This window comes from Diabrotica virgifera, chromosome 8, assembly GCF_917563875.1.
Source record: "Diabrotica virgifera virgifera chromosome 8, PGI_DIABVI_V3a".
In the NCBI taxonomy this organism is placed as follows: Eukaryota; Metazoa; Arthropoda; class Insecta; order Coleoptera; family Chrysomelidae; genus Diabrotica; species Diabrotica virgifera.
In genome coordinates, this window is record NC_065450.1 from 93,072,464 (window position 1) to 93,098,536 (window position 26,073).

Sequence of the window (26,073 nt, forward strand, 5' to 3'; positions counted from 1 at the left end):
TTAGGTTTAGAAATATTGACGAACGTAAAAACTACTGATTTACCGACTTCTACCCCCCCACAAACCCGACGCTCAAAATGGTATAACTTTTTACTGAACAATATTTAGACCATATAATATACAACAATTTGGTGTTGGAGGATAACTTTCACTTTGGATGTCTGGGTTTGGGTCAGGCGCGGATCCAAGGGGGGGTCAATGGGGTCAATTGCCCCCTCCTTGAGACTTCGCCTGGTGTCGCCTTTTTTTAAGAAAGAGATAATTACTATTGAAAATAAATAGTGAGTTTTGTGTCCTGTTGACAACTGAATAACGGAATGAAACATTAAACAGAATTCCTTCTCCAAAGTACGTGTTCTCGGTCTTACTGTATGGTGTCGAGTCTTGGACTGTAAATAAAATCGATCTGCTTAGCTAAATCGCCTTGAGGCTTTCGAAATGTGGTCTATAGAAGATTTTAAAAGTATCTTGGGTGAAGAAGATTCGAAACTGCACAATAATAGAACGTCTCAGCAAGACTACTAAGATTATAAAAAGCATCAAGAAGAGAAAAGTGAAGTATTTTGGACATACAGTGTGTCCACGGATGGGGTGCCCAAGAGGAAAAACTTTTTTATTTTCAGTTTTAGCGAAAAATGTCATTCTTGATAAAAAGTTTTGCTTGTTCTAAAACCCCCTAGAATGAAATAAAATTCAAGTTTTTCAAATCCTGCCTAATTTTATAGCTAATTTTATGTAAATCTCTATAAATTTTTGCACCAAGTTCGAAATTGTAACAATAATAACTTGGGAGAATAACCCTTTAGAAGCTTCTTTTAATTATGAAGCCAGACTTTGTCGTTCTCCTTGAAACATCCAATTATTTAATAATTAAATAATTATTAATCTAATAATTTTATTAATGAAATTTATCACAAGATAAATTCTTTATTGAACGCTTAACATTGTCGAAAAAAATGACAATTCGCAAATTATTTATCGGAGTTGACAGAGTTACTAAGCTACATTGTGCCTCGGCAACACTAGATTATTGTTACGATTTCGAACTTAATTTTACTGCAAAAATTTATAGGGATTTACATAAAATTGACTACAAAATTAAGCAGGATTTGATAAACTTGAATTTTATTTCGTTTTATGGGGTTTTAGAACAAGCAAAACTTTTTATCAAGATTGACATTTTTCGCTAAAATTGAAAATAAAAAAGTTTTTCCTCTTGGGCACCCCAGGCGTGGATACACTGTATAATGAGAAGTTTTAAATATAGGTTGCTACAAAATATTATGCACGTAAAAATAAAACGCAAACGCAGTCCAGGACGAAAAAGCACTTCGTGGTTGATTTAGGGTGGCAGTGAATAAAATTAAGATAGCTGTGATAGTAACCAACGTTCTGAAAGGATATGGTACATGAAGAAAAATAAACTAACAGCCCATACCGAAAAAGAATCCTGCGTCCGCGAGTGATGAGAAAATTTTTATTTCATTGCCCCCTCCTTGCAAGGTTGCTGGATCCGCCGTTGGTTTGGGTCTAGTTATACCATACTAAGAGTAGAAATTGTAAACTAGAGTAATGCGTAGCATTTATTTTCATAAATGCTCAATAATATTTTATCATCAGTTATTCAACCATTCAATTTGCTGTAAAACCATACCAATAATCCTCTTAAGAATTACCCTGCATATAATAGGTAAATACTGTCGCTGAAATACTGTCAGTAAGCATTAAAAGCGCATTATACCGTTGATGTAACGCAGCAAAAATTAGTTATATAACATTTAAAATAACAATGGTTATCTAATATTTTTATAAAGATCGTAAGAAAAGAAATTTAATTTGAGGTTGAGAGTGTGTCAGTGAAATATCCTAGTTATTATACAGGGTGATTCATTAAGAATGTCCAATATCTGAGTTGTAGATTCTAGAGCTCAAAATATTAAGATTTAACCCAAATCACTTAGGTAAATAAAATGTGCCTCGTTACTGAGTTACAGGGTGTTTTATTTAAAAAGTTAATAAATATTTTTACCCAGTACTTTAAAACTATTTGACATATCCTTGTCATACTTTACAGAAAGTGTAGTTACCGTACACCCTACTAAATTGTGGTAAACAAACGTTTCTGGCTACTACCAGAGGCGTACGACAGGGGACAGTGAATGGTTTACCCTTCCCAAATTCTACGCCACTGGCCAAATTGCCATTTTAGCACAATTTTTAAATTCTCCAATACTTTCTATACTCTATGTCAATAATATACTCTTCATTCGTAACGATAAAGTCATTAGTTTTCGAGATATTTGAAGTTAAACATGTAACGACACAGATATTTTGATTAATGTATTGTGCCACTTAATTTTAAACTTCAAAACTCATCATGATGTTGCGAGTAACATCAAAATGATACAAAGTTTTCAGAACAAAGTACTAAGAGACATTGTAAATGCTCCCTGGTACATAAGAAGTAACGACCTACACAGAGACCTAGGTGTGGAAATCGAAATGGTGGCAGATGTTATAAAATATTCGCAAAGACGCGTGAAAACAGACTTCATAAAGAGAAGACTCAAGAGAACTAAACCCTTCGAGTTAGTATAAATAGTAAATGTTAGTGTAGAGTCATGTGCGTGTTAAGTGATATTAAACCTATCTGGCTAAAAAAAATTGAGGAATACCATTGGGGAGAACTCAACAAACATTAGTTTTAAGATTGCAAAATAAAGAAAATTTGCTCGTTAGTCTAATACAGTGGACTTTCTCTATAACGAACACGGATATTACGAGGTTTCGCTTATAACGAGGTACATTAGATGGTCCATGAAATTCCTATTAAACTATAACCCTCTATAACAAGGTATATTTGGTTATAACGAGGAAAAATAAATCAAAGAATGCATGTCTTTAAATGTTTTTAGCGCAGTAATGGCTATAAATAAATTCAACTGCCTGTACATATAAATGCCCAACATCTGTGTTATTATCAAAGCCAGTGCTGTATTAAACTCGGCCGCCTATAATAAACTTCTGCCTGTTTATCGACTATATTGTAGGAAATCTATAATTTATGATGGCGAAGTCTCATTGTTCACTGTTCAGGTTGACCATCGATACCTAATAAACTACGTACGAGGCATCAAAACATTTCAATATTATTGTTGTCTGATATAAACGAGATCCGCTTATAACGAGGTAATTAGTCCGCCATTTCAGTTCTCGTTATAGAGGGAGTCTACTGTATTTTGTGACTAGTTGTAAATAACCAAGGCACTGTATCGGTGTTGTTTAAAAAAAACTGGCCGAATTGCTGTTTTAGCACAATATTTAGATTCCTTAAATACTTTCTAGGTAAATAATATACTCTTTATTCGTAACGATAAAGTCATTAGGGTTCGAGATATTTGAAGTTGAAAATAAAATGGCACAGCTATTTTGATTAATGTATTGCGCTCTTTCTGGCAACTACCAGAGGCGTACGTCAGGGAAAAGATAATGGTTTACCCTTCTCATATTCTACGCCACTGGCGGAATTACTATTTTATTGCTATTTTTCGATTCTCCAGTACTTTCTATGTAACTAATATACTCTTCATTCGTACCGATAAAATCATTAGTTTTCGAAATATTTGAAGTTCAAAATGAAATAAATACATTAATCAAAATAGCTGTGCCGTTTCATTTTCAACTTCAAATAACTCGAAAACTAATGACTTTAACGTTACGAATGAAGAGTGTATTATTTACATACAAAGTATTGGAAAATCGAAATATTGCGCTAAAATAGCAATTCCACCAGTGGCGTAGAATTTGGGAAAGGTAAACCATTCACTGTCCCCTGTCGTACGCCTTTGGTAGTAGCCAGAAACGTTTATTTATCATAATTTAGTAAGATGTACAGTACCTAAATTTTCTGTCAAGTATGACAAGGATATGTCAAATAGTTTTAAAGCATTGGGTAAAAGTAGCTATTAAATTTTTAAATAAAACACCCTGTAACTCAGTAACGAGCCACATTTTATTTAAGTGATTTGGGTTAAATCTTAATCTTTTGATGTCTAGAATCTATAACTCAGAGATTGGACATTCTTAATGAATCATGAGGGGTAACTTTGAAATGTTAAATAGGAACCCACATTTTTTTATTGCAGATTCGGATTGCGTACGCAAAAATAAGCAACTTTTATTCGAGACATTTTTTCGAATTGTGGATAGATGGCGCTATAATTGGAAAAAAACCAAAAATCACATGTTTAATATTTTTTAAAAACCTATAAAATAACACTTAACATTTTTCCCGACTCCATCCCATGGAGGTGGGGTGGAGGTAACTTTCAAATCTTAAATAGGAACCTCCATTTTTATTGGAGATTTGATACCTCATAAAAAAGTAAATAATATTTATTCGGGACATTTTTTAGATTTGTTAATAGGTATTTTTTCAATTACAGCGCCATCTATCAACAATTCTAAAAAATGTCAACGTGGAATGAAGTAAACACTTCTGTTGTATGTAGGTATATGAATTTATTAAAATTCTTAAAATTTTTCCACAAGGGAGTGGAAGTACAAAACGTTTTCGGTCAAACTGACCATCATCAGTGTAAACGTCCAGTGTACAAGTAATTGTAACTGGCCACTTCAATAGGTGTAAAAACCTCTAAATTACACTTCATTCCACGTTGTTATATCGAAGGTAAACAGCCAACTACAGGGTTTACCCTTTTTAAAGTTCTAAAAAATGTCTCGAATAAATATCCCGTATTTTTTCATGAGGAATCCGAATCTGTAAAAAAACAGGGGGTTCCTGTTTAAGATTTTAAAATTTTAAAGTTACCCATTCGATAGCTTTTTGAAAAATATTGAACACTTATTTTTCAGCTTTCGATCGGATGTTCATTTCGCGAAATATTCGACTATCCCGCTACTTTTAGTCCCTGTATATACAGGGTAGCCGGACGAAAATGAAACAGAGACACCATCAAGAACTACGACTACATTTTTGAAAAACACAGCAACAGGTTAATTTTTAAGTAAAGAGTGACACATTTTCCCGTATTTTCGATTATTGCAGTTTCTCGTTTTTTATCATCGATTCACACTTAGCCAGGGGCCAGGGTGATAATCACCCCAACATTTTTTATGGCAATGGGGGTCAAATAAGGTTTCATTTTAAAAGTCTTGAAATTCTTTGTGTCTTTAAATATTTAAATTCGGTCCAATAGTTTATTTTATGTATTTAAAAAGTCTATTAAACTTTAAATCGTATTTACTTGCTTAATTAGTTGATTTAGTACTCCAATGGTTTAGATTTTAATTTCTTTCTCCGCACAACTTTTGTTTCTTTGTCATATTTGTCACACTACATGATATTAGAGCATCCTCTTATAAACATCAGTTGTAAGCATTGATTTGAAGGTATTCGAAAATGTATTACCATAGTTTATTCCATTCCATTACCATAGATATCTATTCGTAGTATTTTATGAACAATTATTATGACAATTCGACAGCTCAGCAATGTAATGAACGATGTGAAGATAAACACAACAGTAGGTAGTATTATGTAACAGTAGTAGTATGTTTTGGAGTCATTAAAAAAAATTCAGGAAGCTGGGAATGTAGGTTATAAAAAACGAGACATTGAAGGGCCTGTAGTTAATAAACCTCGTAAAATTGCAGTAATAGGACAGTTTGACCTATATTCCATGTTAAGTACGAGGCAAATAGCAGCTGTATCTGGAATCAACCGAACTAGTGTCAAGCCATTTTGAAGAAGAACAAATTCTATCCATATAAAATGCACTTAGTACAGGAAGTTAATGGGGATGATTATAACCGCCGTTTACATTTTTTATGTGCAGTGACCGATCCACAGTTTCGCTTGAATATTTTTTTCTCAGATGAATGCACTTTTTTATACAGTGAGCACGTAAAGGTTGGAATAAATTCATTTTTTCATGAATAGGCGATGATGAAAAAAAATCGCGAAACAGGTTGATTTTTATTTTTAAATTTTGATTTTTTTGCATATACAGGGTGTCCCAAAAGTAGTGGAACGGTCGAATATTTCGCGAACTAAACATCGGATCGAAAAACTGAAAAATACGTGTTCAATTATTTTCAAAAATCTATCCTATGACACCAAACACCAACCCCCACTACACCCCCTGGAGGTGGGGTGGAGGGTAACTTTAAAATCTCAAATGAAAACCCCTAGTTTTTCTTACAGATTTGGATTCGTTGCGTAAAAGTAAGCAACTTTTATTCAAGACATTTTTTCGAACTGTGGATAGATGACGCTATAATTGAGAAAAACGATTTATCCTGATACCATAGGTAAATTATAGAAACGGTCTAATATCTCGAGAAATACACTTCCAAATGAGAAACCAAAAAAAAAGGTTTTTAATACTTTTCGAAAACCTATCGAATAACACTAAACATGACCCTCCAACCCACCCCCTGGAAGTGGGGTGGGGGGTAACTTTAAAATCTTAAATAGCAACCCCCACTTTTTATTACAGATTCGGATTCGTCATGAAAAATTAAGCAACATTTATTCGAAACATTTTTTAGAATTGTTGATAGATGGCGCTTTAATTGGAAAAATACGATTTATTAGCGCCATCTATCAGCAATTTTAAAAAATGTTTCGAATAAATGTTGCTTAATTTTTCATGACGAATTCGAATCTGCAATAAAAAGTGGGGGTTGCTATTTAAGATTTTAAATTTACCCCCCACCCCCTCTCCAGGGGTGGGTTGGAGGGTCATTTTTGGTGTTTATCGATAGGTTTTCGAAAAATATTAAAAACCTGTTTTTTGGTTTCTCATTTGGAAGTGTATTTCTCGAGATATTAGACCGTTTCTATAATTTACCTATGGTATCAGGATAAATTGTTTTTCCCAATTATAGCGCCATCTATCCACAGTTCGAAAAAATGTCTTGAATAAAAGTTGCTTACTTTTACGTAACGAATCCAAATCTGCAAGAAAAACTAGGAGTTTCCATTTGAGATTTTAAAGTAACCCCCCACCCCACCTCCAGGGGGTGTAGTGGGGGTTGGTGTTTGGTGTCATTGGATAGATTTTTGAAAATTATTGAAAACGTATTTTTCAGTTTTTCTATCCGATGTTTAGTTCGCGAAATATTCGACCGTTCCACTACTTTTGGGACACCCTATATATATCATACTAGTGACGTCATCCATCTGGGCGTAATGACGTAATCGATGATTTTTTTTAATGAGAATAGGGGTAGAGTGGTAGCTCATTTAAAGGGTTATTCAATTCTTTATTGAGTAATATAAACATTAACATAATTATTTACACAGGAAGTCCAAAAAATTTTTTTTTAATTAAATTATTTAATTGACACAAAAAGAAGAATGTATGTAATTTATTTAATGAAAAATACATTTTACTGCTGCCAAAGAATAGGAAAAAGTGTTGATTTGACAAATAAATATTGGTTTTTGCTTAAATTAAAAAATGCTTAAATATTAAAGCAGCCACCCACCTGCCTCTTGACAGTTTGGACACTTAATTTAAGCGAAAAATAATGATAATTTTTGAAATAAACATTTTTTGCTGTTTTCAGAGAGCAGTAAAATGTATTTTGAATAAAAATAAATTACATACATTCTTCTTTTTTCGTCAATTACTTTAATTCAAAAAACCAACTTAAAACAATTCAACTTAATGAAAATAATAAAATACTATTTTACGAAAAGGATGTCAAAAAGAGATGGAGAAAGTACTTTGACAGCTTATTAAATGAAGAATTTGACAGATAGCCTGTGGAGCCAACGGAGACAGTAGCAGCAATGGTCACCAAAATAACAAACGAGGAAGTGGCTCAAGAGCTTCAAAAAATAAAGAAAGGAAAAGCGGTAGGACCAGATGATATTCCTGGGGAAGTATGGAAAGCATTGGGAGAGGCAGGAATAAGGTGGCTAGCAGGTTTATTTAATAGAATTATGGAAGTTGGACAAATGCCAGACGAATGGAGAAGCAGTATACTAGTACCTGTCTACAAAAACAAGGGAGATATACAGCAGTGTACAAACTACAGGGCTATAAAACTGCTTAGCCACACCATGAAAATATGGGAGAGAGTAATTGATAGACGGCTACGTGAAGAGACCGACATATCCGAGAATCAATTTGGCTTTATGCAGGGCAGATCAACAACAGACGCAATTTTCATTATAAGGCAGTTGATAGAAAAATACAGGAGTAAAGAAATAAACGCTCATATGGTATTCATTGATCTTGAGAAAGCATATGATAGAGTTCCTCGAGAGATTCTGTGGTGGGCACTCAACAGGAAAGGAGTCCCTGGTGCATATGTAAAGATTGTGAGGGATATGTATGAGGGAGTAACGACTAGTGTTAGGGCAGGTGTGGGAGAGACTGATAAATGTCATGTGAAAGTAGGATTGCCCAAGGCTCGGTGCTTAGTCCGTATTTATTCTCATTAGTTTTGGACCAGATAACAGCGAAACTACAGGGTAACATTCCATGGTGCTTAATTTATGCTGATGATGTCGTGTTAGTATCAAATAGTGAAAGAGACTTAGAACAAAAACTGGAACAGTGGACACAAGCTCTGGAGGAAAAAGGTTTAAAACTTAGTAGGACAAAGACAGAGTATTTGGAATGTTCATTTAAAGATGGAGTTACTACAAATAAAGTGGTATCTTTGGATGGTGAACTGATTGTAAAAAGCAATAGTTTTAAGTATCTGGGATCGGTATTACAGAGTAATGGAGAAATAGATGGACATGCATGCAGTAGAATTAGGGCTGGATGGATGAAGTGGAAGGAAGCGAGTGGTGTGTTGTGTGACAGAAAAGTTCCAATGAAGCTGAAAGGAAAATTCTATAAAACAGCCATAAGACCGGCTATGATGTACGAAACTGAATGTTGGGCAGTGAAAAAGAAAGTGGAACAACGAATGCATGTGGCGGAGATGAGAATGCTTAGATGGATGAGTGGAGTGACAAGAAAGGATAAAATTAAAAATGAGTATATTAGGGGAAGTCTAGGTGTGGCACCAATTGATGCCAAAATGAGAGAGCATAGGTTGAGATGGTTTGGCCATGTTCAACGTCGAGACGTTAATCATCCAATACGAAGAGTAGCTGCATGCAGATTCCTGGAAGGAGTAGGAGAGGAAGACCAAAGAAGACGTGGGGGGAGACGATTAGGCAGGACATGTTGGTAAAGGGGATTAATATTGATATGACCCAGGATAGAATTGTGTGGAGAAATGCAATTAGGGAAGCCGACCCCGCATTGGGATAACGCAAAGATAATGATGATGATTTTAATTCAAAAAACCTTCAAAAAATACTTTAATTTTTTGGACACACTCTATAAATAATTGTGTTAATCTTTATATTACTAAATAGAGAATTGAATTACCTTTCAAATGAGCTATAACACGACCCCTATTCTTATTTAAAAAAAATCCTCGATGACGTCATCATGCCCAGATTAATGACTTAACGACTATGATATAAATGCCAAAAAGTCGTAATTTAAAAATAAAAATCGACCTGTTTCGGGATTTTTTTACAAAATCGCCAATTCATTTTTTCGAGAATGGACGATTTTGGAGATAAATGCCGAAACAGGTCGATTTTTATTTTTAAATTACGACTTTTTGGCATATACATTATACTAGTGACGTCATCCATTTGGGCGTGATGACGTCATCGATGATTTTTTTTAAATGGGAATAGGGGTCGTGTGATAGCTCATTTGAAAGTTAATTTAATTCTCTATTTAGCAATATATTCATATACATAATTATTTATACAGGGTATCCAAAAAAAAAAATTTTAATTAATTTTATTGATATAAAAAGAAGAATCCATGTAATTTATTTAGTCCAAAATACATTTTAGTGTTCTCAGAAAAGAGAAAAAAAATGTTTATTTGAAAAATAATCATTGCTTTTCGCTTAAATTAAATGTTCAAACTGCCAAAAGGAAGGTGGGTGGCGGCTTTAATATTGAATTTAAGCAAAAAACAATATTTATTCGTCAAATACACATTATTTCCTGTTTTATGATAGCAGTAAAATGTATTTTGAGTTAAATAAATTACACACATTCTTCTTCTTATGTCAATAAATTTAATTCAAATTTTTTTTGGACATCCTGTATAAATAATTATGTTAATGTTTATATTACTGAATAGAGAATTAAATTACCTTTCAAATGAGCTATCACACAACCCTTATTCTCATTTAAAAAAATTATAGATGACGTCATCACGTCCAAATGGGTGACGTCACTAGTATGATACATATGCCAAAAAGTCGCAATTTAAAAATAAAAATTGACTTGTTTCGGGATTTTTTCCAAAACCGTCCATTTTCGAGAAAATGAATTTATTCCAACCTTTACGTGCTCATTGTATAAGTAAATATGTATAACTGCAAATCATCACAATTGCCGTTATTTACATACACAACAATCGCAAAAATTAAATGTATGCTGCTCTGCTATTTTTGGTGATCGACTGGTGGGATCATTTTTTTACCTGACACTTTGACTGGCGAAAATTAAATATTAATATGTATTGGCAAAATGTGATGAAGATCCTTTGATTTTTCAAAGCAACAGGTCGTGCTCCTCCTCATTATCATTTACTTGTTCGTCAATATTTGTTCACCACAATTTTCAACGGCATTGGTTTGGGAGTAGAGGCAGCATTTACTGGCGTCCTCGGTCACAAGATTTGTCTTCACAAGAATGAAGAATGAATAATGTACTCTTCAGTCTTAACAATAAAATCATTAGTTTTCAAGATATTTGAAGTTTAAAATTAAGCGGCACAATACATTAATCAAAATATCTGTGTCGTTTAACTTCAAATATCTCAAAATTTAATGACTTTATCGTTACGAGTGAAGAGTATGTTATTCACATAAACAGTATTGGAGAATCGAAAAACCGAAAATAGAATTTGGAAGGGTCAACTATTCACTGTACCTTGTTGTACGCCAGAAACGCCCCCTGTCGTACGCCTGGTAATAGCCAGAAACATTTATTTAACATCATTTCATAGGGTGTATGGTACCTACATTTTTTGCCAAGTATGAAAAAGATACTCCGAATAGTTTTAAAATACTGAGCAAAAATAGTGTTTAAATTTTTAAATAAAACACCCCGTAATTCAGTCCCCGCCACCAAGTGATTTGTGTTAAATCTTAATATTTTGAGGTCTAGAATCTACAACGTAGGGATTGGACATTTTTAATGAAACACCCTGTATATGCATAAGAACAAAACTCAAAAAAATAGTGTTAATAGTATTTTTTCTTCAGATTAAAACAAAACGTAATATGATCAAATTGATAAAATATGTATTCACTCGACTTTTTATATTTCTTTTAAATATACTATTAATTGTTTTTCTAGTACACCTGCAATAATTTCGATGCGGACATCTTCACCTTCAATCCAGAGAACAAGTTTGGCCTTCGTTTGAATAGAAAACTCTACAACCAACTCTTACAGAGGGGATATCACTTCGAATTACTGTACAGCCCCGCCATAGAGGACACGACGAAACGAAAAAACTTAATACACGCATCACATCTGTACCACGCATTTGGTAAATCCAGGAATATTATATTTTCAAGTGGAGCACATGATCCTGTTATAATCAGAGGTCCATATGATGTTATTAATTTGTATCCTTTTATATTTTGCTTAATCTTATTTTGTTATATTAGTTTTAGTTATAAATTACTTCATTATTATCATTACCCAAAATCTCAAGTATTCAGTTCCTGGAGTACTTGAGGAATTGTAGTGCTCTAACGTTCTCATACCTTACTTACTTCAGACTTACAAAACAAATACGATAACTTCAATCTCCATAAGAAAGTTAAATAATTAGCTGGGGTAACAAAACAGAAAACCTCAAGCATAGGTACTATTGGACAAACAAGGAAACATTTTTATGGAGAAAGAACAGAAATTAAGAAAATGGAAAGCATAATATACAGAGATAGTCTGTAATTTGGAATTAATTCAATATCACAAATACTAATTGTTTTTTTGAAAAATGCTCAGACCCGTCGATTAGTATTTCAAATTGTTCTTTTTGACATACAATAATAATGTATACAGGGTGTCCCAATTTAGAGATATGACGTCATCGTTGATTTTCTTAAATGGCAACACTGTAATTTTGATAGCTATTTTGATAGGGTGTGTAAAGTTATACACAACTGCGAGATATGCAATTTTTATTCTCTACCATTTACAAGATTTACAAGAAAATAACAAAGTTATATCTGTAATTTGGAATAAATTCAATAATTAAAATACTAATTGTTTTTTTGAAAAGTGCTCAGACCCGTCGATTAGTATTTCAAATTGTCATAAAATAATAATGTATACAGGGTGTCCCAATTTAGAGATATGACGTCATCGTTGATTTTCTTAAATGGCAACACTGTCATTTTGACAGCTATTTTGATAGCGTGTGTAAAGTTATACACAACTGCAAAATTTCAAATTATTATTATTTCCTACCTCATAACGTTGCCCATTGACAATTTGACAATAATTGAGGGCAACATTATGAGTATTTGCTTAATTGAAATAATTAAATTCAATTATTATTTGATTACCAGTTTTTCATAACTTTGTTATTTCTTATTATCTTGTAAATGGTAGGAAATCAAAACTTGAAATTTTGTAGTTGTGTATAACTTTACACACGCTATCAAAATGACACTGTTGCCATTTAAGAAAATCAACGATTACGTCATATCTCTAAATTGGGACACCTTGTATACATTGTTATTGTATGTCAAAAATGACAATTTGAAATACTAATCGACGGGTCTGAGCATTTTTCAAAAAAACAATTAGTATTTTAATTATTGAATTTATTCCAAATTACATACATAACTTTGTTATTTTATATTATCTTGTAAATGGCAGAGAATAAAAATTTGATATTTTGCAGTTGTGTATAACTTTACACACCCTATCAAAACAGCTATCAAAATGACAGTGTTGCCATTTAAGAAAATCAACGATGACGTCATATCTCTAAATTGGGACACCCTGTATACATTATTATGGTATGTCAAAAAGGACAAGTTGAAATACTAATTGACGGGTCTGAGCATTTTTCAAAAAAACCATTCGTATTTGAGATATTGAATTTATTCCAAATTACAGACTCTCTCTGTATAGAGTTATTCCATGACCACATAGACAAGGCGGAAACGGCGGGTTCGTTGGGAAAAATATTCCCATGAGATATTTTTGCATAATCACATTCGTGAGACATCCCAGAATAAGGTTCAAGAAGTCGCCCACGAGAAAAGTGGGCCAATTTTTTTTAACAATTTCTTTTTAATCAATTTGCAAAAATCGATATTTTTGGCCAGGACTAATTTTTTTTAGGTTTTTTGGACCATTCTGGACAAAAAAGGTCTCTTATAATTTTTCTCTAAAGTTGATCTTTTTCGACTTATAAGCAAGTTAAAATTTGAAAAACGCGAAAATGGCCATTTTTAAGACTTAATAACTCGGTCAAAAATTATTATTTTGAAAGTCAGAAAGTGACTAAATCAAAGTCTAAAGTCGCCGTTACATGATCCTGAAGAAATCTGTGTCATTAATTTACTACTAAGCTGTTATTTTTAATTAATAACAATGAGTGGTTGTATCGTATTGACGCTGCTGTAAATGTGAGTGCGAGTAAGATGCACAATTGGACTGCTGGAATAGCTTCTCTCTCGCACTCAGCATTTACAGCCCCTCACACGTGCATGGCGCTTATTATTATTACTTAAAAATAACACCTTAGTAATAAAATAATGACAAAAATTTCTTCAGGATCTTGTAGGGGGGGCTTTAAACTTTGATTTAGTCATATATTGACTTTCATAATAATAACTTTTAACCGAGTTATTAAGCCTTGAAAATCTCCATTTTTCGTTTTTTTCAATTTTAAATTGCTTATAAGTCGAAAACGATCAACTTTAGAGAAAAATTATAAGAGACCTTTTTTGTCCAGAATGGTCCAAAAAATTAAAGATAAAATTGTTCGGGCCAAAAATATTGATTCTTGCAATTTGATTAAAAAAAATTGTTAAAAAAAAATTGGCCCACTTTTCACTTGGGCAACTTCTTGAACCTTATTCTGGGATGTCTTACGAATGTAAATATGCAAAAAAATCTCATGGGAATATTTTTCCCTTCGAACCCGCCGTTTTCGCCTTGTCTAACAGACAGGAAAATATATATGAAGATAATCAGAGTAAAGCCGAGGGGCCCGAAATGACAAAGTCAGAAGTTATGCATGCAGTAAAGTCCATGCAAAATAATAAAGCTGCTGATCCAGATGAAATACCAAGTAAATTGTTAAAACTGGTCACTGAAAAAAATAAAGATCTTTTAGTCCAACTATTTAACACAATCTATTCCACAGGAATCATTCCATGTGAAATGCTGACATCAACATTTATTTGTTTACTAAAGAAAGTAAATGCTAAAGAATGTAGTGATTACCGAACGATCAGTCTAATGCCACATACCTTAAAAAATGTGCTAAAAATCATCCACAATAGAATACAAACTAAGCTGGAGATGGAATATTAGTGATTCCCAGTTTGGATTTCGGAATGGAGTGTTTCGGAATGTTAACCGAGATCTTTATTTATGATTTATAGACTACAGCAAAGCATTCGATAAGGTAAAACATGACCGACTTATAGAAGTGCTCAAAAACATGAATCTGGATATGAGGGATGTAACATTGATATGCCAACTCTTCTGCATGCATCTTTGTTGTATATCATTAAGTGCACCTATTCTGATGTATATACGAGATCTACAATCTAACTTTGAATTCAAACGACTAATGGCCGGTTTCACCAACGACAAATTACCAGAGAACGGCAGTTCTCGCCAGTGGCGCACACCTACACCCCCTACACGCACCACTATTTATATACACGAAATTTTCGATTTTCTAAATCTGACTGAATTGAAAATTGGGCCAACTCCCATCTTAAAGTTCAGGAAAATACCCACCCATTCATATGTCAACCATCCATTTTGGTCCAAGGGTATGGATTTTACGGCCCTTCCTATTTAGGGCGTGTTTTTCTCGTCCCTAAAACTCCCAAAAACTTCGAAAATTTAAGACATACCTTTACGGCTTCTAATAGTGCTGATCATTACCTTTCCAACGCATGTCTAATTTTGAAAATCGGTTATACCATTCAAAAGTTATCGAGCTCAGAAGTATGACTCAATTTCTATTTAAAAAAGGGAAAATGTTTGTCGATATGTATGTATGTATGTATGTGGAAAAGTTAAACCGATCTGAATTTTTTTTCTGTGTTTGAAGAGGGGGTCAGGGCCGATTCAGAACCGGTATAGTTTGTGACTTTTGACCACCCATAAGCCAGCTATAGGACTTAGTAGGTACAAAACGGCATATTTTTTGGGGGTATATATCTTCGGTTCAAGAAGAGATAGGAGAACCGCAAGTACACCAAATCAATAGTGTTGAGTTAATCTTTCAAATGGTATCTAAGCCGTCAGGATCAGACATACACACGGCTCAGTATAGCCGAAAAACTGAAAAACTATACTTTGAAAATTTTGGTTTTTCGACAATTACTCAAAATTTTAACCTACGAATTGCGCCAATAACTGAGCGTATGTAGAAGGACTCTAGATGAATCTAACGGTGTATACCTCATATCCGAAAAAATTCGAATTTTTAAGTTATAGGCTTTATAAGTATGATCAAATCTATTTCCTATGGGGAAAACGGTTTTTTAGGCTCAATAATTCCTGTAATAGCTTCAGTTATCATACTTGACCTTAGATGCATCAAATACCACTTGTAAATACGTTTGAAACTCATGTTTATTGATCAAAATCGGTTAAGCCGTTTAGAAGTTATTAAGCTACAAAAGTATAATCCAATTAACGATTATTCCCGAAATGGTTTATGTAGTTGTAGTGGTTACGACGATAAATGTGATCTGGTAACGGGCAATCCAAGTTCATTTACCGGCCATCCTAAAATTTTTTTTCAATCTATTTCGAATAGAAAAAAAATTTAGTGTACATTCGATAGACACTAGATCATTTGGGAGATAATGCGACAAAGGCGACCATTTATAAAGTTGAACGTGTAATCGAGAAACATTGCATTCAACTTCATACATTTAATTTATAACTAAGTTTGAAAAACTCCTGATACAAGAATAAAAAACCGCTAAACGCCGTAAAAATGAGTGGCGCATACAATATTCCAGCTACAAAAGATCTGATATGAATATTACGTGGCGCGAAAATGTATTTTCATTTTGATGCAAAACAAAATTCTAGTTTTATTTTAAAATATTTTTCCATAATATTTGCTAAATTTGAAGTAAACGCGCCACAAAAGAGTTTCAAAAGTCAAACTGTATCAAAGTTATTCTTTTGTGGCGCGTTTTACTTCAAATTTAGCAAATATTATGGAAAAATCTTTTAAAATAAAACTAGAATTTTGTTTTGCGTCAAAATGAAAATACATTTTCGCGTCACGTAATATTCATATCAGATCTTTTGTAGTTATACTATTGTATGAGCCACTCATTTTTACGGCATTTAGCGGTTTTTATCTTGTAGTGGGTAGTTTATTCTATGAATAAAGTTATTCGACCAATAAACTGACATTTGTCCATTTTACTAACGTCAGATAAGAATTATTTTACTTATTTATCAAATAAATACTTACCCTTCGAATAAATTGGCAAGTCAATCTCGCTGTAAATAGTTAATATAAGAAAGTAAATTCACCAGTTTAACTTTAAATTATTAAAATTATATTAAAACAAAATATAAATATAAACGTCTAATTAATTTTATTTATTGATTTATTTGTTGTTGGTGAAACCGGACCTAAGTGTTGAGAAGCTGTACCAATAGATATTATTACGAATTAATGATTTGACAGAGCCTTCGAAGCCGCGACCTAGGCAATACTTTTTGATTTGTTGATCTGTACCTTTCACAAGTATCACGTGACTTCATTCGAGTAGGAATGAATTCCAAACACATGTTGTATCTAATTCTTAATTCATCGACTTCGTGTTGCATTATTTTTAGTGTTTAACAATGTAACTAAAAGGTTTTCACACCTTTCAATGTATCTGTTTTAACTACTGTACACTGGACGTTTCACCTTGCGGATGGTCATTTTTAAGCGAAAACGTTTTGTGGTAATCCGTAATTAGACAAGGGCATTTAGCACTAAAAACACCCGAATAAATAAATTTTTAAATACAGCACTTAGACACTTACAGTTTTTTGCATATGTTCAGGATGACGTCAGGAAAAAAGTCTACTATTCAAAAATTGGTGGAAATGCATAATTGCACTGTAAAGTGCACAAAATGCATCCAGAATTGCATAAATATAAAAATAAAGTCAAAATTAGTATTCTAAGGAACAAAATTTATTATTTGGGGGATTTTTGGGGTCACTGAATACGATTACGACATCAGAACTGATCCCCGGATCACCTGGTGCCCAAGGTCACGGCAAGAGACGTCGTCTTCTGAGTTTCGATGGTTTTCGGCATTAAATTGATGCAAACGGATCACTCACGGGTTTTAGGGGTCGCTAAATACGAATACGATATCAGAATAATTGACCTCTGAAGTACATGGTGCCCAGGGTCGCTACTAAGGCACGTCTTCTTCTGGAGTTTTGAGGATTTCGGCACTAAATTAATGTAACTGGACTACTTGGGGGGCTTTTGAGGTGGTTAAACACGAAGATGCCATCAAGACAGACCTTAGGATCACCTGGTGCCCAAGACCACCGTAAGGGACGTCATCTTCTGGAGTTTCGAGTGCTTTCGGTATCAAATTGATGCAAACGGATTACTCATAGGTTCTTGGGGTTGACGAATGCGAATACGCCATCAGATCTCACCCTCGGAGCACCTGGTTCCTAAGGCAGGTCATCTTCTGAAGTTCCGAGGATTTTCGGCGTTCAATAGGGATGTTCACAAAAAATTAAAAAGTCATTTCAAACATGTAAAACGATTAAGAAACACCCTAGGAATAATTGTCCAAAATTTCAACAAAATTGAAAAAGCCTTTCTATAAAAAATCTTTATTAGAAATCTAACATTATTTTAAATTTCAAGAACGCTTCTCTATTGGCCTGACGTCACTAGTTGCATACCCCAAGCGCGCGCCATTCTCATAGTGTTACTGTTTACCTGTTTGCCGTTTCAGGTCATTTTATTTTGTTCTCTTCTTGTTTTATCAGGGTTAAAGTGGAGTTTTATAGTGAATTTGTTTAGTTTAAAGTGGATAGACTGCTTGTAAGGACATATTTTGGGTTTTACAAAAATAAACAAATAAAATGGAGAAGAAGGTTTTCAGAAAGCCGATTCGTATAAACTACCGACTGTAGTGTAGATGTAACAATGGTGTATGATTTATTGGCATCTTGTAAAAAAATAAATCTACCACAGCTTTACTGAGTGTATATTCCATATAATTTTCCATGTGTTCTTTAAGCTAAAAAAATAAATGCTTAATACTCCACAAAAAAAAATAGAGAAAGTTGTATGCATGCATTGTACGCATGCATATTGTATACATACATTGGCTGGTTATTACTTTACCTTGGTTAGGTGTATTAAAAATATTTTTATTCTTCTTCATGTGCCTTGTCCGTTGTGGACGTTGGCTATCATCATGGCAATTTTAATTTCATTTGAGGCGTTTCTGAATAACTCGATCGATTTTTGTCCAAATCATTGGCGTAAGTTTTTAAGTCATGAGTGTCTTTTCTTCCGGGTCCGCGTTTGCTCTCTATTTTACCTTGCGTTATCAGTTGGAGTATACGATATTTATCATGCCTCATGATATGACCGAAATATTTAAGATTTCGTTTCTTAATTGTAAAAGAGATTTCTTTTTGTTTTCCCATTCGACGCAATACCTGTACGTTGGTGTGGGTCGCCCAGGATATTTTGAGGATACGTGGGTACACCCACATCTCGAATGCCTCTAGCTTTTTCATTAATGTTTCCATTATTGTCCAGGCCTCTGCGCCATATAGCAAGACCGGAAATAATAACATTTTAGCAGCCGCATTTTTAGTGGGAGAGATATTATGTCGCAATGGGTGAAAATATTTCTCATGCATGTTGTTAAATGTTGCTATGTCCTTTTCAACTCTAGATCTTATTTCGGTTGTTTCGTATTTCGAGTTGACAACTGTTCCAAGATAAAAAATATTTTTGAACTTGGGTATTATACATTTTCATTTCAACCAATCTTTTCACTAAATTATTAATGATTTTAATATAATATAAAGTCATACCTACATCCACATGTAGTTATTTCAAGGTTTACTTTTACTGTATGTATTATTAGAATCCCGTTTTTAGGAATATCCCAGTTTAAGGAATATAAATTTGAGGTCCCGAAACTTTTTCGTTTACTCTTTAAGGGGGTAGGTGCAAAATCTTGGTCCAATGCTATTTAAATTCATTCATTTTTTTCGAATCCTGAGAAAACTAATAATAAGTATTTTTGAAAAATGTAAATGCAGAAAGAACAATTACATTATTACCAAGGGCCGAAAGTCTCTGGAAAACTTCTATAATGTTTATTTTATTAAGTTAGTTCTTTAAGTCAGCTATTTTAAGTTCTAGCTGCAACAAACCATTTCTTTTTCTGTTTTAAATTGGCTGGAACGGTAATAAAAATCTTGTCAGAACTGTTTTTTGATGTATTTACACACCCAGGAACAAAACACCACTTATTTGGCTTTATTTTTAATAATTAAATACGTAAAAAACTGCGCACATTCAAATACACTGAGTAAATAAGTATACAAAACTAGTCGTCGATCAAAGACGTTACGACTGCTGACGTCACAGACCGTAGCCTCGCTGCAGGGTACCGTTTTTCTAGCCTCCAAGAAAATCAACATTATAAACTCATTTATCTTAAAAAATATACATTTTTAAACAGTTTTATGATTGTTACGTTTTTATATACCTTGTAATCTATTGAATTTAACTATATTTAAAAATTAGTGAACATCCCTATTGATGCAAACGGATCACTTACTAATCGGATTTTGGCTTTGTTGAACACGATTGCGTCATCAAAACAGACATCAGAGCACCTGGTAGCTAGGGCACGTCATCTTTTGGAGTTTAGAGGGTTTTTCGTTACTTAATTGATGCAAATGGATTACTCATGGGTTTTTGGGGCTTCTGAACATAAATACGCGATCAGAACAGACACCGGAGCACCTGGTGCTTAAGGCACGTTATCCTCTGTAGTTTCGATAGTTTTCGGTACTAAATTAGTTCAAACGGGTTACTCTTGAGTTTTGGTGTTGCTGAAAACATGAATATGCCATCAGACCCAACGCACGCAGCATCTGGTGCTTAAGGCAGGTCATCTTCTGGAGTTTCGAGTGTTTTCGGTACTAAATTGATGAAAACGGATTATTCATGGGTTTCTGAGTTTCCTGAACACAAAAATGCGATCAGAAAAGACACCGAAGCACATGGTGCTTAAAGCACATTTTCTTTTGGAGTTTCGAGAGTTTTCGGTACTAAATTGATGAAAAATGGATTATTTTTTAGTTTTGGGGTTGTTGAACACGAATATGGGTTACATGAGGAATTCTGGAGTATCTAGTGATTACGGCAATCACTAATAATGTCAACGCATAATAAAACTCATATAAAAAAATTAAATAGATCAACATAGTAGAGTTCGTATTCCGTAGACCCAAAAACCCATGAGCAATTCGTTTACATCAATTTAGTACCAAAATTTTTCTAAACTCCATAAAATGATATACCTTAGGCCCCAGGTGCTCCGGTGTTTGTTCTGACGGCGTATTTGTCTTCAGAAACTCCAAAAACTCATGAGTAATCCGTTTGAATATATTTAATGCCAAAAACCCTCGAAACTCCAGAGGATAACGTGCCTTAAGCCCGGGTACTTTGGTGTCTCTTCTGATGGCATATTTGTGTTTAGCAACCCCAAAAACCCGTGAGTGATCTGTTTGCATCAATTGAGTACCTAAAACTTTCGAAACTCCAGAAGATGACGTGCCTTACGCAGCAAGTCCTCCGGTGTTTGATCTGATTAGGTATTCGTGTTCAGTATCCCCAAAAACCTATAAGTAATTTGTTCCGAAAATATATGATCTGCATCAATATAGTACCGAAAACCTCGCCTAGCGGATGCCCCTTGCAGTGACCCTGGGCACCAGGTTCTACGATGGTCTATTTTGATGGTTTGTTTGTGTTGACCGACCTCAAAAACCCCCCAGTAATTTATTTTCATCAATTGATTGCCGAAATTCCTTAAAACTTAAGAAGATGATGTCTCTTGTAGTGACCTTGGGCACCAGGAACACAGGGGGTCGGTTGTGATGGCATATTCGTGTTTAGTGACCTCAAAAACCCTCCAGTAATCCATTTACATCAATAAATGCCGAAAGCACTCGAAACCCCAGAAGATGACGTGTCATAGTAGCGACCCTAGGCACCAGGTATTCCTAAGTTCAATTATGATGGCATATTCGTGTTTAGCGACCCCAAAAACCCGTAAGTAATCCGTTTGCATTAATTTAATATCGAAATCTCTCGAAACTCCAGAAGACGACATCCCTTGCAGTGACCTTGGGCTCCAGGTGCACAGTGGGTCGGTTCTGATGGCATATTCGTGTTTAGCGACCTCAAAAACAATACAGTAATCCATTTACATCAATTAAATGCCGAGAACCCTCGAAACCTCAGAAGATGACGTACCTTAGTAGCGACCCTGGGCACCAGGTACTCCGGAGGTCAATTCTGATATCATAGTCGTGCTTACCGACCCCAAAAAACCCGTGAGAAATTCGATTACATCAAAAGATTACGTACCTTAGTAGCGATCATGGGCACCAGGTACTCCGGAATTCAATGCTGATGGCATATTCGTGTTTAGGGACCCCAGAAACCCGTAAGTAATCCGCTTGCATCAATTTAATACCGAAAGCCCTCGAAAGTCCAGAAGATGACGTCCCTTGCAGTGACCTTGGGCACCAGGTGTTCCAGAGGTCTGTTCTGATGGCATATTCGTTTTTAACCACCTCAAAAACCCCCCGAATAGTCCAGTTGCATCAATTTAGTACTGAAATCCCTCGAAACTCCAGAAGATTACGTGCCTTAGTAGCGACCCTGGGCACCAGGTACTCCGGAGGTCAATTCTGATGGCATATTAATACTCAGTGACCCCTAAAATCCGTGAGTAATCCGTTTGCATCGATTTAATGCCGAAAACCATCGAAACTCCAGAAGATGACGTCTGTTGCACTGACCTTGGGCACCAGGTGATCCGGGGGTCAGTTTTGATTGCGTAATCGTATTCAGTGACCCCTAAAACCTCCTAAATAATAAATTTTGTTCCTTAGTATACTGATTTTGACTATATTTTTATATTTATGCAATTTTTGATGCATTTCATGCACTTTACAGTGCAATTATGCATTTCCACCCATTTTTGAATAGTAGACTTTTTTCCTGACGTCATCTTGAACATAATGAAAAAAACTGCAAGTCTCTATGTGCTCTATTTAAAAATTTATTTACTTTGCGCTAAATGCCCTCGTCTAAATACATTGGGATAATTTATAAATTTTAATAAATTTATATACCAACATACAACAGAAGTCTTTTTCATTATTACGTTGTTTTAACGACGATATGCAGCAATATCGTGATTAAAATTTTGTGTAATACAATTCCATTGCATGATGTTAAATTTATTTAAAACAGAAAATTATGTAACCTTTTTTGTATTCTCCAATACAGAAGTAATTTTATGATTGATGATTCTGTTATCTAGATATTTCAAATAGTCCGTTACCTGACTATTGCAAAACCTCTAAATTTTAAAAAACCACTTGGATTGACATGAAATTTGGCATACACATAGGTAACATGTTAAAGAAGAAAAGTGATACTGGGCCGATGCGGGCTTTTGCTCTAGGGACGGGTTTTACCCCTTCTCGGGGTGAAACGTTACGTTCAAAATATGTCCGGAAATAAATAAACCTACTAATTCTAAGCAACTATTGTTCTATAGGATTTTTTCACTAAATTAACACTTTTTGAAGTATTTGCGAGTAAATATATTCATTTTTCAACAAAAAAAAACGTTTGTAGACTGTTTTTTGCAAATAACTCAAAAGTACGCATTTTATCGAAAAAAAAAACGTTCTTAGCAAAAATATAGCCAATAAAAAAGTGAAAAACATGGTGTATGTATGAGATCCCTAGACCCAGTAAAAGAAAAGTTGTAACTAATGAAAAATAGGTTCATGCTCCCCATATTCCAAATCAAATATTTCATCGTGAAATAATAAAAAAATTAAGCACTTTTGGGGAAAACACTTTAATTCAAAAAAAGCTTAATCTTCTTTTAAAAAAAAAGTTTCAGGCATTAAAAGTAAGGAAGTTACGCTCAAAATAAAGTTGGTCCCTTTTTTTGACAATAAGCCGTTAAAATCACCCCCTAATTAGCATCCCAAATGAAATTAATCGTTACCACTCCACAGGTTGCTTTACTCGTGTATGTATTGTTTATATATGATATGTAAGTTTAATCGGTTCAAAATGCTTATTTTTGAAGGGGCTGTAATTGAAAGAGCTTGAACTAGTCACTAATCACGAGTGTATTCAAATTTTGAACAGCCATATCTTAATCAATATTTGTCTTACAGAAAAACAAAAAATTTAAAAACGATTCAAATTTATTAAAAAAAACTAAACCTACATTTTTTTACTGTTTGTGATTTTTGGTACCACTCATCAATTTTAAGATATTTTGAAAAATTTTTAATTAAACATTAAAAAAATTTTACAGATCATATAAATAAAACATAAGTAAAGTAACTTGTGAAGCGGTAATTTAAGTTGCTAACCAGGGAGGGGATGATCCTCCTGATTTTTTTTTGCCAAAACAAAAGTGACCAACTTTATTTTGTGCGTAACTTGATTACTTTTGATGCTAGAAACTTTTTTAAAAAACAAAAATAAAGATTTACTAAAAACACTTTACAAAAGTTGTAATGAGTCTTTCCCAAAAAGGGCATCATTTTTTGGTTATTTCACGTTGAAATATTCGCTTTGAAATTTGACGAATATTAACTTATTTTTCATTAGCTACAACTTTGCTTCTATTGGGTCTAGAGAGTTCGTACATACACCATTTTCTTACTTATTTATAAGCTATGGTTTTGCTAAGAATGTTTTTTTTGTTGAAAATGTTGAGAATGTTACTTTTTGAGTTAGTTGCAAAAAATCGTCTAAAAACGTGATTTTTTTGTTGAAAAATGAACATATTTACTCGCAAATAATTCGAAAAGTATTAACTTAGTGAAAAAATACTGTAGTACAAAAGTTGTTTAGAATTAGTCAGTTTATCCATTTCTGGACTTATTAGGAACGTATATTTTTTCACCCCCGAGAAGGGGTGATACTTACCCCTAGAGCAAAAGCACACATCGGCACAATATCACTTTTCTTCTTTGACGTGTTACCTATGTGTATGCCAAATTTCATGTGAATCCAAGCAGTTCTTTAAAATTTTGATCAAAAACCGTCGTTCAATGTACATACTAAAATGCAGAGAACTAAAAAATGCTTATCCACACTTTGACAGTTATTTGACAATTGAGTTCATAACTTAATTATTGGAATTATTGTTAAATTTTATAATTAAGTTTTAGTTAAAAAACAAGTGATTTTGATAATTCCTCCATGAACTTGTTATAAATGGTTAATCTGTAATTTATTTGATTCTTTATAATGTAAAACACTGCAGTGGACAAATTCAGCAATCATAAGTATAAAGAAGAAAAAATAAAGACCAAAATATGACATATTTTTATCTGTGAGTGTATTTCAACAGGAATGGGTCAGGAACAGAGAGCAGGGATGTCAAATGTGATGTGTATCGCAGTTGACGATGTGTATCGCAGGTGTCGGAAAACGATCTCGATAGGGCTGCATACTGTCACCACTATCATTTAACATATACTCTGAAAGCATCTTTAGAGGAGCCTTGGATGAATCAGAAAATGGTATTGCAGTAGGTGGTTAACTCATAAACAATATATATTAGATATGCTGACGGTACTGTATTGCTGACAGATAGATCGAAACATCGTAAAGAACAGAAAATTGGTTTACTGTAGCCACATTATGCAAAATAATAACTAGCGACTTATAAGAGTTGACTAACATCGACTAATAATAGTTGAGTGCAAGAGAGGCCTTGGACGCAGACGTGTATCCTGGCTGGCCAATATTAGGAAATAGACTAGTCTAACTTCATCTCATATATTTCGAGCTGCTGTGAACAGAGATGGGCCAATGTGGTCGCTAACATCACTAGAAGATAGGCACCCTTAGAAGAAGTGAGTGTATGTATGTATGTATTTACATTTCTTCGTATTTTTCTTTTGGGATTGTAAATACCCAAGAAGTTTTTCAGTTAGCAACTTATGTCCCCAATTATTATTTATCAATACGTGAAAATATTTACTTATAGCATTGTTTATACAGTACGTAAATCGTACAGCTGGACATAGGGAATATACATTGAGAGAATTGTGGCAACTGTGCTAACCTGTGTTCAGTGGCGTAGCTAGCGTGGGTGACACCCGGGGCGGTAATCGATGGTGTCACCCCAAATCCTAAAAATAAATATTGTTAAAATCAACGAAAATTCGATAAACACGTATGTTTTGAATAATGAAAAAATTAAGAATTATAGTTAACGAAACTGCAGCAAATAGTATATCATCACAGGCGTGGATCCAAGTGGGGGTCAATGGGGTCAATTGCCTTCTCCTTTAGACTTCGCCTGGAGTCGCCTTGTTTTTTAAGAAAGGGATAATTACGATTGAAAATAAATAGTGAGTTTTGTGTCCTGTTGAGAACTGAATAACGGAATGAACAAAACAGAATTCCTTCTCCAAAG

General features: G+C 34.0%; 1 protein-coding gene across 1 annotated transcript in view; it reads left to right on the plus strand.

Moving 5' to 3' along the window:
- LOC126890043 (ribonuclease P protein subunit p30) overlaps positions 1-26,073 on the plus strand; it is a 108,839-nt gene that overhangs the window by 61,885 nt on the left and 20,881 nt on the right. The window contains exon 4 of the mRNA XM_050658874.1: positions 11,432-11,706. Coding sequence (XP_050514831.1) covers positions 11,432-11,706 — 275 coding nt within the window. The remainder of the gene's footprint in view (positions 1-11,431; positions 11,707-26,073) is intronic.